Source organism: Lepidochelys kempii, chromosome 3 (assembly GCF_965140265.1).
Source record: "Lepidochelys kempii isolate rLepKem1 chromosome 3, rLepKem1.hap2, whole genome shotgun sequence".
NCBI lineage: Eukaryota > Metazoa > Chordata > Testudines > Cheloniidae > Lepidochelys > Lepidochelys kempii.
Window position 1 is genome coordinate 99,130,546 of NC_133258.1, and position 16,242 is coordinate 99,146,787.

Below are 16,242 nucleotides of genomic sequence, written 5' to 3' on the forward strand. Positions count from 1 at the left end.
CAGCACAAAGGACAGTGGTTAAAAAAGCAACACACGTGAGAATACATGAACAACTCAAACGGCACTGTTGCCACTGAGGTGTCTTTTGGGTGTCTTCACAAAATACCTGCTTGTGTATGAGCAGTTTGTTCAATCACCTGAACTGTGCTGCAATTGCTCATTCCTGAAGAGGCAAATACTCCCAACAATCCACTCACACAGCCCGCAGAATGGACTCAGTGTGGCAGGATGGGGCCATCGCCAAGCCTGGAAACAAGTACTAGGACTAGGTTGTGACCTTCCCTCCATTTTAATCTTCACTCACAACTATCAAAGCAAGCACAGCCAAACCCCAGACTGCATGGATCCTGCTACACAGATGGCTATGCGTTCATGAGAGCCTTTTTCGTTACTGACTACATTAGCTGAACTAAACTTGCACAACACGTATGAGCAGAAACACTGCAATGGCATAAAAATAATGGCTGAAACCCCTGCTCTACTGGAAAACATGACAGAAGGCAATATCATGTTCACTCTATCCATGCTAGTCATCCCACTGAAGTTGGTGCGATTGCTTACCTGAGTAAAGCAAGCAGGACTCAGCCCTAAAGCATTTTTTTCTTTCAAGATGCTCTACAAGGTCTACATAAACATGTAAATGTGAAATAATTAAGAAGCTGCTGCAGTGTCGGCCTGATATTGCCACGGAGTGGTCTATTGCTCTTTTTAGGCTAGTCTGAATTTTAAACTCTATCTCTAGCTAAGGCAAAAAGTATTATATAGCTGCACACACCAACCCAAAGCCCTCAACTTACCTAGAAAAAGCAACAAAACACTCCTGTTTCCTTGTGTCTCAGGCTGCAGCCCTGGTCTTCCTACCCTGATAAGCATTTCCTGCTGGCATTATTAAAATGGCAGCCTCCCGGTAGTACATGTGGAGTTTTAGCAAATGTTTTCAGGTATGTTCATTTTGATGAGCGGTACTATTCTTAGGTAATAGCTGTAGCCCTTTGAGGGTAGAAAATGCTACAGCAAGGAAATACCTAATTCATAACAAGCTTTGGGCTGGGATTTGGGCCCTTAACTGACATGGTTGTGAGAATCCTTCCTCCCTGTGCACTGCCAGTAACACTGACTGACTTGTCAAAGCACAAATATTTTCTTCCTTTTGTGAGTTTAAGTCAAGAGTGCTACTGAAATGGAGGTTATTAGTTGATAATGAAGTGATCTATCCTACCATCACTGCATGTTTGTAATTCCAATTGTTATTTAATTGGGAGCAACACATATGTCAACAGCAGAGCAGACCCTTGTGATTTCAGTGCTATATTAGTTTTATGACAATGATCGCTGTTAGCAGAGAATCATATCAGGAGTGCAGTATATTTAACTACAATATGATTGTGGATGAATAGTTACTTTCATAGCCAAGTTTCAGAGTAACAGCCGTGTTAGTCTGTATTCGCAAAAAGAAAAGGAGGACTTGTGGCACCTTAGAGACTAACCAATTTATTAGAGCATAAGCTTTTGTGAGCTACAGCTCACTTCATCAGATGCATATCGTGGAAACTGCAGCAGACTTTATATATACACAGAGAATATGAAACAATACCTCCTCCCACCCCACTGTCCTGCTGGTAATAGCTTATCTAAAGTGATCATCAGGTGGGCCATTTCCAGCACAAATCCAGGTTTTCTCACCCTCCACCCCCGCACACAAATTCACTCTCCTGCTGGTGATAGCCCATCCAAAGTGACAACTCTTTACACAATGTGCATGACAATCAAGTTGCCAAGCTGGCTGAAAGTACAAAGGAAAAAATGGCTTGTTTGATTTATGCTTATTTGGTATTTTTAAGCAGAGTTTTATTCATACCAAATTTGAGATTTTTGATAGAATGGGAAAACCTGACGTTAGTTCAAGGCTATATGAATAATTTCTACCATCAGGAGTTTATCTAACATCAACTTTTTTTGCTTTTATAAAAAAAGTGTTTAACTCCATGCTTGTAACAGAATGTTCCATATAGAACTGCCTTATCACAGAACTTATATATTTCATCAGATCATTTTTTCTTACAGATATATTTGCGAAATACATTCTTACAAATGAAAAGTCCATGAGCTAATAATCAGCACTCAGTCTCATCTAAATACTTGACTATTTAAGATCCTTTCCTGTTTTCCAAAGAGCTACACTTAGACATTTTCTCCCTTTACCTTTTAGTTTGTCACAAGATGATTGTTACAATAAATGAAAAGCCATTTCAATACGGAGGTGACTGTCATTCAGTGGGAGAAGTAATGATCCCTATGTATCTGCATGTACCAGTTTACAGTCCCTGTCTGCAGTGACATTTAAACTTTTTTGAAGAATGGTGCTTACACATAGTCTGCTGCAGTCAAGCCTTTAACATGGTTTGGCTGGGTAGCATGAACAAGGACAAACTGCATTCTTCTTCAAGTAGATGCAGCCATGTACCCCACTTAATTGTGGGTGCACCGGAACCACTGTGTGCATGCACTGGAGAATTTTGCCTACCAGTACCTATAGTGGGACAGCACTCATGTCTCGTGGCCATAGCCCAACCCCTGGCTATGTGAGGCAGTGCTGCCCAATCCCCCTCAGTTCCTTCTTACCGCCCTTGGCTGGAGTTGGAGCTGTGTGAGATTTCTAACCTCTCTATTTCTTAGAGACTTTTCTAGCTGTCTGTAGCTAATTAGTACTCTTAATATAGTGTTAGTTACATTTAGTGTTTGTTAGCTTTAGTTTAAGTATTTCCCTGTTGATGCCCTCATCAGGTCTTAAATATTGTCCGTTCTGTTGGGGAGAGATTTGCAAATAGTTCCTGAAACGGACTCAGGATCTTCATCTAAAGCAGCACCTGCTTGAACAGGCCATCTGGCCTTTTTCAGCACGAAGGCCTATGATGGATCAGAGGTTTCCCTCAAGTTCTGAGAGTGCTGCTGCTTTGCATCCTGGAGTTGGTGCCTCTCCGAAGAGATGGAGGAGTCGCTCTCCATTGAGTGGGACAAGGAAGAGGTCACATAAGACTGACCACAGCCGCTCCAGGTCATGTGGGGACTTGTCTGCTTCCCCCAGAAGGAGTGCAGACCAGCATGAGTGAGTGCTGACCCATGGGATGGAGCAGATCTCATCAACCGCTCCCTGGCACCACACAGGGAGGTCAGAGACCCTGTGCCATTGACTCCAGTTCTGGCCCAAGGGCGTCCACTGAGTTTAGTGCCAACAAGGGCAATGCCAGCACTCGCTGTTCCACACCGGTGGCGTCTCAGGCAGGAAACGGACCTCCTTTGCCTTTCTGTCCCAGCCTCTCCCAGGGTCCAGGACTTTGCCAGGGCTGAATCATTTATAGCTCCGTTAGCTAGTAGAGCCACTGAACTCGTGAGTCTTTCAGCACCAACAGTCAGTGGAAATGGGGCTGGGCTCAGCACAAGCCACCAGGAACAACTTTGGCACCCCTGCTGTGTGTGGCGCTAATGTCACCGTGGTGGCACTCGCTACCCTCCACTTTGGTACCGTTAAGTTACCTCAGTACTGCTGCCGACTTCACGGTTGACACCACTTCCAGCACTGGAACCAACAGAGGCATACCTGCTGCCGGCCGTACCATTTCCACCATGAGCGCCTGTTCCCTCTTCATTTTGGGCTATGGACAAGTCAGACTGACTGGTTCCACCTTTCCCCCCACCCCCCGGGACTCCTTGGTGTTCACATTGGGATCTTCCTCCTTTTGTTGTCCATCACCTGACCCACGTCGGGGGGGTGTGCTGGTGTAGCACTATGGGTACCAGGATTGGCACTCATCTCATTGTCGGGACGGTGGCCCCTGACCCAGCACCTACTGGCCGTGATTCTTGAGGGAATTCTGTGCCAAATATTGAATATTCTGCACATATTACTTTAAAAATACTAACAAATTCTGCAAATTTTATTTGTCAATAAATAAATGTGGAGACTCCAGCATGGCAGTGGGGAGCACAGGCCCCTGGCTGCATAGAGGTGGGAGACCAACCTGCAGCCCCTCCTCCCCAGGAGACAGACTCGGCAATAAGGCTGCACCTGACCCTGACACAGCACAGGGCTAGGTCTGCCCCCGAAACACCCCCGGGGCCTTGCCCCTCTGCACAAGGTATGGGCAGGCAGGCTCAGCCCAACAGGTTCCAAATGTGGAGGGGCTTAGTGTGTGGGGATCCAGGTGTGGGATGAGGGGGTTCTGGGTGGAGCAATCTGGGTGTGGGTGGCTCAGCAAAGTGCAGGGGGATATCTGGATGGACAGGGGCTTGTTGGGGGATTCCAGGTTCAGGGGCAATGGGTCTCTGCCAGGGGGTCCAGGTGAAGGTGGTTGGAGCTCAGCGGGAACAGGGGCTCTGGCTGTGGGAGGATGGGGCTCAGCAGGGGGGTCCAGATGCTGGGGGAGTGGAGCTTGGTGGGGTGAGGGTCCAGGTGCACCTGGTTGGGGCTTAGTGGGATGGGGGGTCCAGGTGTGTAGGGCTAGTTGCAGGGGGTCCAGGTGCAGAGGGGGTGGGGATTTGAGTGGACGGGGTTCAGAGGAGGGATGGTTTGGGTGCAGGGGTGGAGGTTCAAATGCAGGGGGGTGGGGCTCAGCAGGAGGGTTTGAGTCCAGGGGGGCTCCAGATAAAGGGGGTGAAGCTCGGCAGGGTGGGGGTTCAGAGGGCTCTCTGCTGACTGCCCTGGGAGCCCAAAACAACGCACCTGCACTGTTGGGGAGGGGCGCGTGACCACTCTTGTAGGTTCCCTTTGCTTCCCTGTCAGAAAGTCCTTTTTCTGTGGGGAAGCAAAGAAATCTGTGGGGACAGATGAATGCATGCACAGAGTGGTGCAGAATTCTCCCAGGAGTACTGGCCACCAAAACCTTATCCAAACCAGTGGCCTCCATAGAATCCATGGGACAGTCCTCGGTTGTGGAGGTCCCACACCTCATCTTGCTCTAAGCCGAGATCACCAAGCAGGCCTGTGATGGTGATCATTGATCGGCTGCAGGCCCAGGCACCGGTGAACCTTCCCCTCGTGGAGCCTCCAGAGTCGTCCCATCTAGGTCCACCAGCCTTGGAGCAGAATCCGGATCTGACACAGTTAACTGCTTTGTCTTCATCGCTAGATGATTCTGCGGTATCTGGCTCTTCCTCTTCTTCGGTACCAGAGGATTCCAAGGCATACCAGGACCTTTTGCAGTACCCGGCTTCTTCCCTGGGTATTCAAGCAGAGTTCCTGCAGGAGAATACCTATAAATTTCTGGATATCCTGCAGCCATCTGTCCCTGGGAGAGTCACCCTCCCTATTAACAATGTGCTCCTTGAGCCCTCTGGAACATGCCAGCTTCAGTACCGCCTACCAAGAAGTGCATGGAGAAATGCTACTTCGTACCAGTGCAGGGATTTGAGGGTTTATACTCAGATCTGACCCTGAACTACCTGGTCATAACCATGGGGAACGATAAAGCCCTGCAGGGCAGATTTAAGTCCACTCCCAGATCTAAATGGATGGATTTGATGTGTAAGAATACCTAATAAGCATAAATCAAACAGCCATTTTTTTCCTTTGTACTTTCAGCCAGCTTGACTATGAAAGTAACTATTCATCCACAAGCATACTGTCGTTAAATATTCATTATCGATTAATAACCTATATTTCAATAGCTCTCTTGACTTAAACCCACAAAAGGGAGGAAATTTAGTACTTTGACCTCCTCTTCCTTGCAGATCCGCACTGGTAACCAGCAGGCATTTCCTATACAAATATGATTTTGTAAACTGGACAGCTATGTCTGAGTGTGCTGACCAACTGCCTCAAGCCTCAAGGGAGGCATTTGGGGCATTTATTACCAAAGACTGCTTGGTGGGTAAGACTTCTTTGCAGTCTGCACTAGATGTCGCGGATACTTTGGCCAGAGTGATGGCCTTGGTGGGGACCAACGAAAAGGGCGTCCTGGCTGCAGAATTCGGGCACTGCTCCCAATGTACAACAGGCCATAGAGAATTTGCCCTTCGATGGCAGAATCCTTTTTGTTGGACGAGACAGACGAGACTCTGCACTCCTCCAAGATTCCAGAGCTACCCTATGGTCCTAGGAGGTGTAAATGCTGGCAGTGCAGAGGTGCCACTATGGGGATCAACAGCAGCAGCATCTGCAGCTCACATTTGGGAAGACTTTCCCTCCCATAAGACAGCAGAACTACCCCAGAAAGGAGCATAGGTCCCAGAGGAGGACACATTCTGGTGCAGGGTTTGACCAGTTGACATGCCTTCTTTCCCTGGCGCCCCGCAAGTGCCCATTTTGACTCCTTGGTCCAGAGCAGTGTTCCAGTCATTGCTCCCTTCTCCCCATCTCCTCTGTTTGGGGACAGGCTGGCCGCCTTTTACAATGCTTGGGGCTTGATCACCACAGAAAGCTCAGTCCTAAACTCCAACGGATTGAGCTATGCCATCCAGTTCCTCTCCATTTCCCCGCTCCCTCCAGGACCCCTCTCATGAGATACTGCTCCTCAAGCAGGTTCATTTTCTACTGGCTTTAGGGGCAGTGGAGGAGGTTCCATAACTTCTATTCTATTCCCAGTACTTTCTTGTGCCCAAATCCAAGGGAGGGATAAGACCCATTCTCAACCTTCATGGCTTCAACAAATATAACAGATACATTAGGTGCTAAATGATCACTCTATCAACTACCCTCCTTGCGTTGTCTCAGAATGACTAACTTTGTTGACTAACTTTGTTGCTCTGGACCTTCAGGACGCTTTCATGTGACGATTTTGCCAAGCCACAGAAAATTCCTTCAGTTCACTGTAGTGGAGTGCCAATTCCAGTGTACAGAGCTTCCCTTCAGTGGTTCATATACTTACTGACAATACTACCACAATGTATTATATGAACAGGCAAGGGGGAGCACGCTCCAGGAGCCAATCTGGTTGTGGCAGTTCTGAATTGAGGAGAGTATCACTCTGACAGCCAACCGCTTGCCCAGGGTCCAGAAACATCTCACAGACCATCTCAGCAGGAATTTTTCCCTAAAACATGAGTGGTCTGTGAAGACTGGTGTTCTCTGGGTCATCTTCACAGCATGGGGCATTCATGAGGGACAACAGAAAATGTCATCTGTTCTGTTCTTGAGTGGGCCTCAATCCAGGCTCCCTGTCTGACACTTTCCAACTCAGCTGGCAGTCAGCTCTCCTGTACGCTTTTCCCCTGGATCCCAATCATCCCCAGGCTGAAAGCAGATCGGGCCAAGCTCATTCTCATTGCCCTTGTGTGGTTTTTCTATCGCTCTCAATTCAGCCTCCCGTACCTCCATTCCGACATACTCATACAGAATCACTGTCACACCTTGCATCCTGCACTCAGCTCCCTGCATCTCACGGTGTGGCTGCTTCATGGCTAAATAAGTAGGAAGAGCAGTGTTTGGCAGCTACCCATCAGGTCTTACTCAACATTAGAAAGCCCTCTACCAGAATGGCCTATTCAGCTATCTCTACGCGGATAACATCCTGTATCAAGATTGCATATGAAATAGCTTTGGCTACGCCTCTTCAATAGGTGTGAGCTCATTCTACGAGAGTGCAAGCAACATTAATAGTTTTCCTTATTGAGTCTCAATATTGGACATTTGCAGGCTACTACGTAGTCATTCAGACATACATTTATGAACTATTATGCTAGTACCACATCTTCCAAGGCAGATACAAGTTTTGATAGGGCGGTCCTGCAATTCTGGTTTAGGTAGACTCCGAGCCCTGCCTTGTAGGCTGGGTACTGCTTGTGAGACATCTAAGTGGAATCTATGGCTCAATCTACTCAAAGAACAAGAAACAATCACTTACTGTAACTGTAAGCCTAACTTCACTACCATGCAAATTGGTTGAAACTATAGTAAAGACCAGAATTACCAGACACACAGATAAACATGATTTGTTGGGGAAAAGTCAACACAGCTTTTGTAAAGGGAAATCATGCTTCACCATGATTCACTATTGGAATTCTTTGAGCAGGGGTCAACAAACATGTGGACAAGGGTGATCAGTGAATACAGTGTACTTGCACTTTCAGAAAACCTTTGACAAGGTCCCTCACCAAAGGCTCTTAAGCAGAGTAAGCAATCTTGGGATAAGAGGGAAGGACTGCTCATGAATCAGTAATTAGTTAAAAGGCAGGAGACAAACGATGACACATATGGTCACTTTTCAGAATGAAGAAAGTATATAGCAGTGTCTCCCACGGATCTGTACGGGGACCAGTGCTGTTCAACATATTCATAAATGATTTGGAAAAGGGGGTAAACAGTGAGGTGGCAAAATTTGTAGAAGATACAAAATTACTCAAGATAGTTAAGTCCAAAGTAGACTGCTAAGAGTTACAAAGGGATCTCACAAAACTGGGTGACTTGGCAACAAAATGGCCAAGTAAATTAAATGTTGATAAATGCAAAGTAATGCACATTGGAAAACATAATCCCAACTATACATATAAAATGATAGGGTTAAAATTAGGTGTTACAACTCAAGAAAGAGGAGATCTTGGAGTCAATGTGCAGCAGCAGTCGAAAAAGCTGATGGAATGTTAGGAACCATTAGGAAAGGGATAGATAATAAGACAGTAAATATCATGATGCCACTATATTAATCCATAGTATGCTCACACCTTGTATACTGTATGCAGTTCTGCTCACCCCATCTCAAAAAAGATATAGCAGAAATGGAAAAGGTACAGAGAAGGGCAACAAAAATGGTTTAAGACTATGCAACAGCTTCCATATGAGGAGAAACTAAGAACACTTGGACCGTTCAGCTTGGAAAAGAAAGGACTAAGGGGGATCCAATAGAGGTTTATAAAATCATGAGTGGTGTGGAGAAAGTAAATAAGAAAGTGTTATTTCCCCGTTCACATAAAATAAGAACTAGGGCTCACCCAATGAAATATATAGGCAGCAGTTTTAAAAACAAACAAAAGGAAGTACTTCTTCACACAACATACAGTCAACCTGTGGAACTCATTGCCAGGGGAAGTTGTGAAGGCCAAAAGTACAACTGGATTGAAAAAAGAATTAGATAAGTTCATGGAGCATAGATTCATCAGTGGCTATCAGCCAAGATGGTCAGGGACACAACTCCATGCACTTGGTGTCCCTAAGCCTCTGACTGCCAGATGCTGGAACTGCACAACAGGGGTTGGATCGCTTGTTCTGTTCATTCAATTTGAAGCACCTGGCACTGGCCACTGTCAGAGGCAGGATACTGGGTTAGATGAACCATTGGTCTGACCCAGTATGGCCATTCTTACGTTCTTCGAGATGTGATGCAGGCGTGTATTCCATGACCCACCCTCTGTTCCCTCTGCATCGGAATCTAGTATCTGTGTGTTTGGTGCAAAGGAACTAATGGGGGGTCAGGTCCATGCTGCCTCATACAGCCAGGAAAGGGGCTATGGCCACAGCGCTGCCCCTCAACAGGTACTGCTAGGCAAAATTCTCTGGCTCCAGTGCAGACACACCTAAACGGCATATACATTTGCATCACATCTCGAAGAACCACTGTTACAGTAAGTACCCATTTCTTATGGATCATGTTTGTAAGTAGCATTTTAGTCTCCAATCTAGACAGGGCACTGGGTCTTCTCTATGCTATAACCAGGTTACAACGTGGTAATATCCCAATAGGATTTAAACACGCAGTCATACTACAGTATAGCCAAGTTTAACTGCACTCAGTCATTTTACTGCACTCAGAGGAAAAAATTGGACAGTGCCTGGGGTCTTCACCTGGATTGCAATACAGAACCAAATCAATAATTGGAGGTCTCCTTCGTCATTGCATCATACTACAAAGAGCTGAGATCAAACTCTCAAGCTAATGGCCCCATGTTTACATAGGATGACACTGGCAGAAGTGCATTCTCAATTCTTGAGGACACCCCCTTTCTCCCCTGGATTTTTCAAATCACTCTCCCTCCCCGACCAGAGCCTAGATCACTGACCTTTAGAGCATGCTGTAAATCACATCAGTTTGCCTGGAGACAGTAGAGAGCATTTTAATTTTATTAATTTTAGTTCGTGTCTCCCAATTGTTTTTATATAGAAATCACTCCTATTTGATTTTGAACATACTATTAGTAAATTGTTTGCACTTGTGTCTAGAGTTTAAATGAACAGTTCTAGGTGTGCGCACATCCACATGGGAGGACGAAGGTCAGCAACAACTAAAGCTTGTATATCTATCCTTTCTCCTCACAGACCCCCGTCAAGGCTACCAAGGCCTTGGCGGCAGTGGCCAGAACTGCTTCCTCGCCGATTGCGGTGTATGCAGACTCAGGGAGTGAAGGGTGGCCCGAGTGTCCTTTAGGCCATGCAGCCTTGCATCCATCTGTTCTGCGAAGAGACCATTCCCATCAAACAGGAGGTCCTGAATTGAAGCCTGCATTTCTCGGGACAGGCCAGCAGGAGTTTGAAGCCAGGAGCTTCACTTCATGACCACTGCCAATGCAACCACCCTAGCCGCCGAGTCAGTCGAGTCCCACGCCATTTGAAGGGAGCACCTTGCTGCTTCAGTACCCTCCTCCATGAGGGTGCCAAGTCCCAGGGCAGGGCCTCCTTGAACTTATGGAGGGAGTTTCATAAGTTAAAACTGTATCTGCCCAAGAGAGCCTGGTGGTTTGACACTGAGAATTGAAGGCTGGCTGTTGAATACATTTTCCTCCCAAAAAGGTCCAGCCTCTTGGCCTCTTTATTTTTGGGGGTTGAACTGATGTGCCCCGGCTTGTCCTTTTCATTGGCAGAGACAACCAGCAAGCCTGGAGGTGGGTGGGTATACAAGTACTCAAACCCCTTGGCTGGGACAAAGTACTTGCTCTCAGCCCTCTTGGAGGTGGGAGGGATAAACAATGGGGCTTGTCAGAGGGCCTTGGCAATTTTCAGGACCTGTCATGCACTGTTAGTGCAATACGGGCAGGGGTAGACGCCGAGAGCACATTGAACAGGGTGTCTGCCTGCTCAACCATCTCCTCCTACCTCTAGGCCCAAGTTCTCATCCACCCACCAAAGCAGGGCCTGGTGCTCTTTAAAATCGTCCGGCGGGCTGGCACTTGAGGGTCCTGCCACCGCCTCCTCCAGGGATGAGGACGATGATTGTACTGCCGGGGGAGGCCTCAAGGCATCATCCCCCACAGGGGAAGGGGGTTTCGGAGTGGGCACTCGCTCCTCTACCCCAACCTCCAAGGGCACTTCGCACACTGAGCCCGATGCTCCGGTGCCATCAACTGTTGCTCCGAGGCAGTGGCTGACAAATGGTGCATCCGCATCACAGGCATGCCCCACACACTCCAATAGGGCCACTGCACTGGCCACTGCCCGTGTTGCCAAAATGGCATCGCCGAGGTCGATGCAGCCTCACATGCCCGATCACAACGGTGATGCCTCAGTGACGGGCTGAACTCCCTCTCCATGCCAGAGGAATCCCCTTCTGGTGACCACATGCCTAAGTCTGTCAAAGTAACTGTTGCCGCTGGAGACCAGCACGTCGAATAGGAGGACCAGGGCTGGGGGACTGGTATCGTGACAGATCATTCCCACAGTGTGGAGGACAGGGATCTGTGCCAAGAAGACGACCAGTGGGAGGGTGAATGGTGCCGGTGATACGATGACCAGCACCTCTACGTAGGCAACCCATGTTGAGAAGGCAAAGACTTCAATCACAGTGCCAGTGACCTGGGGCGAGCCAGAGAGGACTTGAGCTGCAAAGCTAGAGATCTGCGGCGCAGAGTTGGAGAGTGCTGCTTCAGCTCTGGGGATCAGTGGCGCTCAACTGCCCTCTGGGGGGTTCTGACATCTGGCTTGCCCTCATAGGGAGCCTTTGCCACTTCTTGCGGCACACCCGGTGCCGGCAGCACGAGTAGAGGCCTCTGCTCTCTAGGCTCTGGGAGAGCTTGGGAAGGCGTCAGCCCTGCCACAAGTCTGGGTCCCCTACTGCTCCAGGGAGTCGGTGGTGGATTCCTGGAGGGGCTAGGGGCGCCGATTGGGGAGGCACGTCCATGTGGCTCCGGTGTGGTCAGGCGGCCCGAACTGGGTCCTTTGCCTGATACCCCATGGCCTTTCTTGCCTGGTGCCAGGGAGCCATTCTTTTGGCACTCTTTTTGGGCACCGTTGACAGAGAGCAGTGCCGGGCAGAGCCTGGCGCTGGGGTGTGCTGCGCACCAAGGCCGAGGTACTAGGGGTAGAGTCCAGCCAGGAAGACTCAGAATCCGGGCAAAGAGCAGCCTCCATGACAAGGACCTTCGGACGGATGTCACACTCTTTCTGGGTCCTGGGTTGAAAGTTTTTGCAAATGCAACACTTGTCCTTCACATATGACTCCCCCAAGCACTTCAGGCAGCTGCTGTGGGGGTCACTTACAGGCATAGGCCTGCTGCAGTCCGAGCAAGGCTTAAACCTGAAGATCGGGGCATGCCTTGCATGGGGTGAAGTCCCCATTGGGACTCTAACTTCTAACTACACTTAACAACTACCTAACATTAACTACTATAAACATACTTACAAGGCCCTAAGGTTCGACCTAGTCCTGGCTAGGCAAGGAAAAGACGCTCTGACTAACCACCACAGGCGGTAAGAAGGAACTGAGAGGGCATAGGGCCAGCGGCGCCTAATACACCAGCGCTTGAGTGTGGCACTCAAGCGGGCACCACAGCCGACCCTACAGGCAAAAATCTACAAAGGCCGTGCACGTGAGCGTGCGCACACTTGGAATGGAATGGACATGAGCAAGCACTTGAAGAAGAATATTAGCTTCTGTAAAGAAATGAGACAAGGATGTGTATTCTGCTATTTTAATTTATGACATGGTACCCAGTGCCTTGGATGGGTGCCTTTCTGTGTGTTCTGATAAAGAAATATACACAAAGCTCTTGCCAAAAAGGATGCTAATAAACATCTTGTTAAAGTGTGCATTTGTAATATCTACATCATAGTCTCAGGGAGCTGAGCCAGATACATTTATTAACATATAGAAACCAAATAAAAGGCAAAATAAAATATGCTTTCTTAATTTTGCTAGCATGATTTCTCAACCTTAAAGGCTGCACTAATGTTAGTTTTTGCATTTAAAATTTCTCTTGCGTGTAAGAAAAAGAAGAAATTAGATCATTAAAATGAGGGCTGCCCTGAGGGAGACCTACACATCCCATCGCCCTCATTCCAGATGGAGGAGGGCATCACACAACAGCAGAAATTTGTCAGTAGCAAACATTCATAACATTGAGGCTACTGAACAAATTCTCCTTCATGTCAGAATTCTTTTTCCTTCCTCATAAACTCTAAAACAGAGGCTAAATAATAGCTTTGAGCATTGTGGTAGAGGGAGCAACCATGCAGTTGGGCAGAAGAGGCGGAAAGCAATGTGACTGTGACAGCCACTGGAGTACAGGGAGCAGTGGGTCTTTCTCCTCTTGTAGAAAAGGTGTAGTACGCACTTCACCATATTCCCCTGCTGGCATTGCAGGTGTGAGGCTATGACTGACCCTAACCAGAGAGCCCTTCTGGGCTGGCTAGTACTATTAAAAGAGCTACATTTTCCAAGCACTAGCAGACAAATTAAGGCTCCCTTTTGCAAGAACGCAGGGAAAGGGCAATCGGCACCTTCTCCGCTATGTATAGTGCCCAACACTAACCATAGAAAACATAACATTTTACATTAGCCTCTTGTTTTTTTGCAAGTATAAAAACTTTCAGCTGGAACATGCAGAAGGAGGGAGTGTTTATACCTGAAAGCACAGCTCCAAAAAGGGAATGAACAGATCTCAGGGTTTTTGGATTAAAAATTTCAGAAATCCACAAACCTCAGATTACAATTTACATAGAAGTTGTTTAAAAGAAATCCCCATCTTTCTCCTCCAATGAAACACCTACACTTCATAAACAGATACAAGGAAGGAAATATCTAGATTAAGCTGGAGGCCAAACATTTGTGTGTTTTTTTCAAAATACTGATATAACTTGGTGGTTTAAAGTTTAACTGTATTTTTTCAATAGCAGCTTTGATATAAGTGGTATTAGAGTTGGCAAAGCATAATAGAACACTTAACGCATTTATGACAGTGTACACATCAATAGTAACACACTTTATGTCACTTACCTGACAGTAATGGCTTCATCTATAAGTAAAGAATTCAGTTCAGAAAGATGCAGCACCTGCATATGTATATTCATAAGCACCCTATGTATCCTATATATTAGTACACAGACTACTTATAACATACTACGGATGGACTATCATGTGAAGATATAAGGGCACCAATTATCTGCTCAAACGTACATGTAGGCTTATTTACACAGAGAGGGCTCAGCTGTGGCTGGACCCAGGGACTGAACAATTGTAGTCCCTGTTGTGCTACACTTTGTGCAGTCACTTATATGCATGCAAAGTGGGTGACACGCACTAAGAGAGTGAGAGTTTTTTATATACCATGGGTGGCCAAACTTACTGACCATCCGAGCCACATACGACAATCTTCAGGTGTTTGAGAGCCAGGGCGTAGGTGTGCTTGCTGGGTCTCGGGGCTTCAGCCTTGCGGAAGGCACCTGCTGGGGCTTCGGCCCTGCTCCTGCTCAAGCCCCAGTAGGCGCACCCTGTGGGGCTGAGGTCCCAAGACCCCCCTCCCCACTGGGAAGAAGTTGAAGGTAACACACCAGGGGAGGGGCCATGTGGAGTGGCACATGGGGTCACATACCCCCCCCCCCGGATTTTTGCCAGGGTTTGCTGGCCCTGCTTGGTCACATGGTGCCTCAGGCCCCCTCCCTGCATGGCAGCTTCTGGAGCCAGCAAGCTGGGAGCTCCGGCTGTGGGAAGAGACAGCAGCAAACAGCCTGGAGCTGCAGGGAGAGCTGTTGCTGCTGTCTCTCCCCCAGGAGCCAAAGCAGTGGCCCCTCCTTGCAGCTCCCAACTGCTTGCTGCTGCCTCTCCATATGGAGCTAACACCAACGAGCTGCAAGGAGGGGCCACTGAGGGTAAGGGGGGATGTGACTCAGGCTGTTGGGGGGTGAACCTTTAAATTGTGCCCCCCCACTCTCAGCAGACACCAGTCGTCTCTAGCAGAAGCCCCTAACCCCACCACCCCAACACAAGTCAGAGGCCCTGAGCTCCTTTCCCCTACCCTCCCGCCCCAAATCTGGTAGGCAGAGAATGAGGGAGGGCACAGGGGGCTCTGCAAGCTGCACTTTAATTGTAAAAGAGCCACATGCAGCTCGCGAGCTACGGTTTGGCCACTACGTTTAAAATGCAGGTAAGCATTTCATACCCACTTTGAGCTGGTGCAAATGACTACAAAAGGTGCATGGCAACAGAGAATCAATGCTTGGTGTTCCTCTGAATGCAAGGGCTATTCAAGTTAAGTGCCACTGTCAGAGCTCTGGGCCCAGGACCCAGCTGCTTCTCCACTGGCCAAAAGAGCACCCCTCATGCAGGGCTAGCTCCAAGTAGGATGGGGCTACTCCATGCTATCCCCCTTCTGCATGTGGTGGCTTACTGCCTCACGGGAGCCCAAAGACATTTGCCAGATGGGTACATATTTCCCATTCACATTATTTATGGACTAACTTTCCCTTCTAACAGGAACCAGAAAGCTTACTTTTATTTGCACCATTTGGATTTCATCACATCTGTTTTCAGCAGAAGATTTCTTTGTCTGTCCTCGCCTGTGACCAAACTTGCATTTGTTCCTTATAACCTGCTCATCATCTTCAATTGGTCTCCGTACATATTTGAAGCGATCTTTAAGGGCTCGTTTCCATAGCAACTGCATAAAAAAACCCACCATCGTTAGAATCCATCAGGAGTTTGCGCCACTCTCTCAAAGCAGGTCATTATCTACTATTTCTAGACAAAGGAAAAACTGACAAGGACGGGAAGGTACAAATTTTTAGCAAGCTTCTTTAACTGCACCTACAGTTTATATATTTAGGCACCTAAACCCAATCTGCCAAGGTTGTCCCAAAGAAAAGCAGGCAATTGCAGTATGGACCAGAAAACGGACAAGCTGCAGTTTGAATGCCACTCTGTCCTATCTGCCTCCTAATATCACCAATATCCATCAAATTAGTATTTTGTAGTTTTATATGAACTAGCAGAATAAGAGAGAAAAATGGCCTGTATGTTAAAAGATGGTGAGAGTTACTGACTGAAGCTCTGCTGTTTACTTGTCTTTAATCCCAAATCCACTGCCCCAACCCAAGTTTCCCTGGAAATA

General features: G+C 47.6%; 1 protein-coding gene across 3 annotated transcripts in view; it reads right to left on the reverse strand.

Annotated features, from left to right (window-relative positions):
* Positions 1-16,242, reverse strand: part of SAMD3 (sterile alpha motif domain containing 3) — a 99,314-nt gene that overhangs the window by 7,177 nt on the left and 75,895 nt on the right. For 2 of the 3 annotated variants that reach the window (XM_073337288.1, XM_073337289.1), the window contains exon 7: positions 15,625-15,792. The exons of the other annotated variant lie outside the window; for it this stretch is intronic. In XM_073337288.1, coding sequence (XP_073193389.1) covers positions 15,625-15,792 — 168 coding nt within the window. The remainder of the gene's footprint in view (positions 1-15,624; positions 15,793-16,242) is intronic. 3 annotated transcript variants of the gene reach the window in all.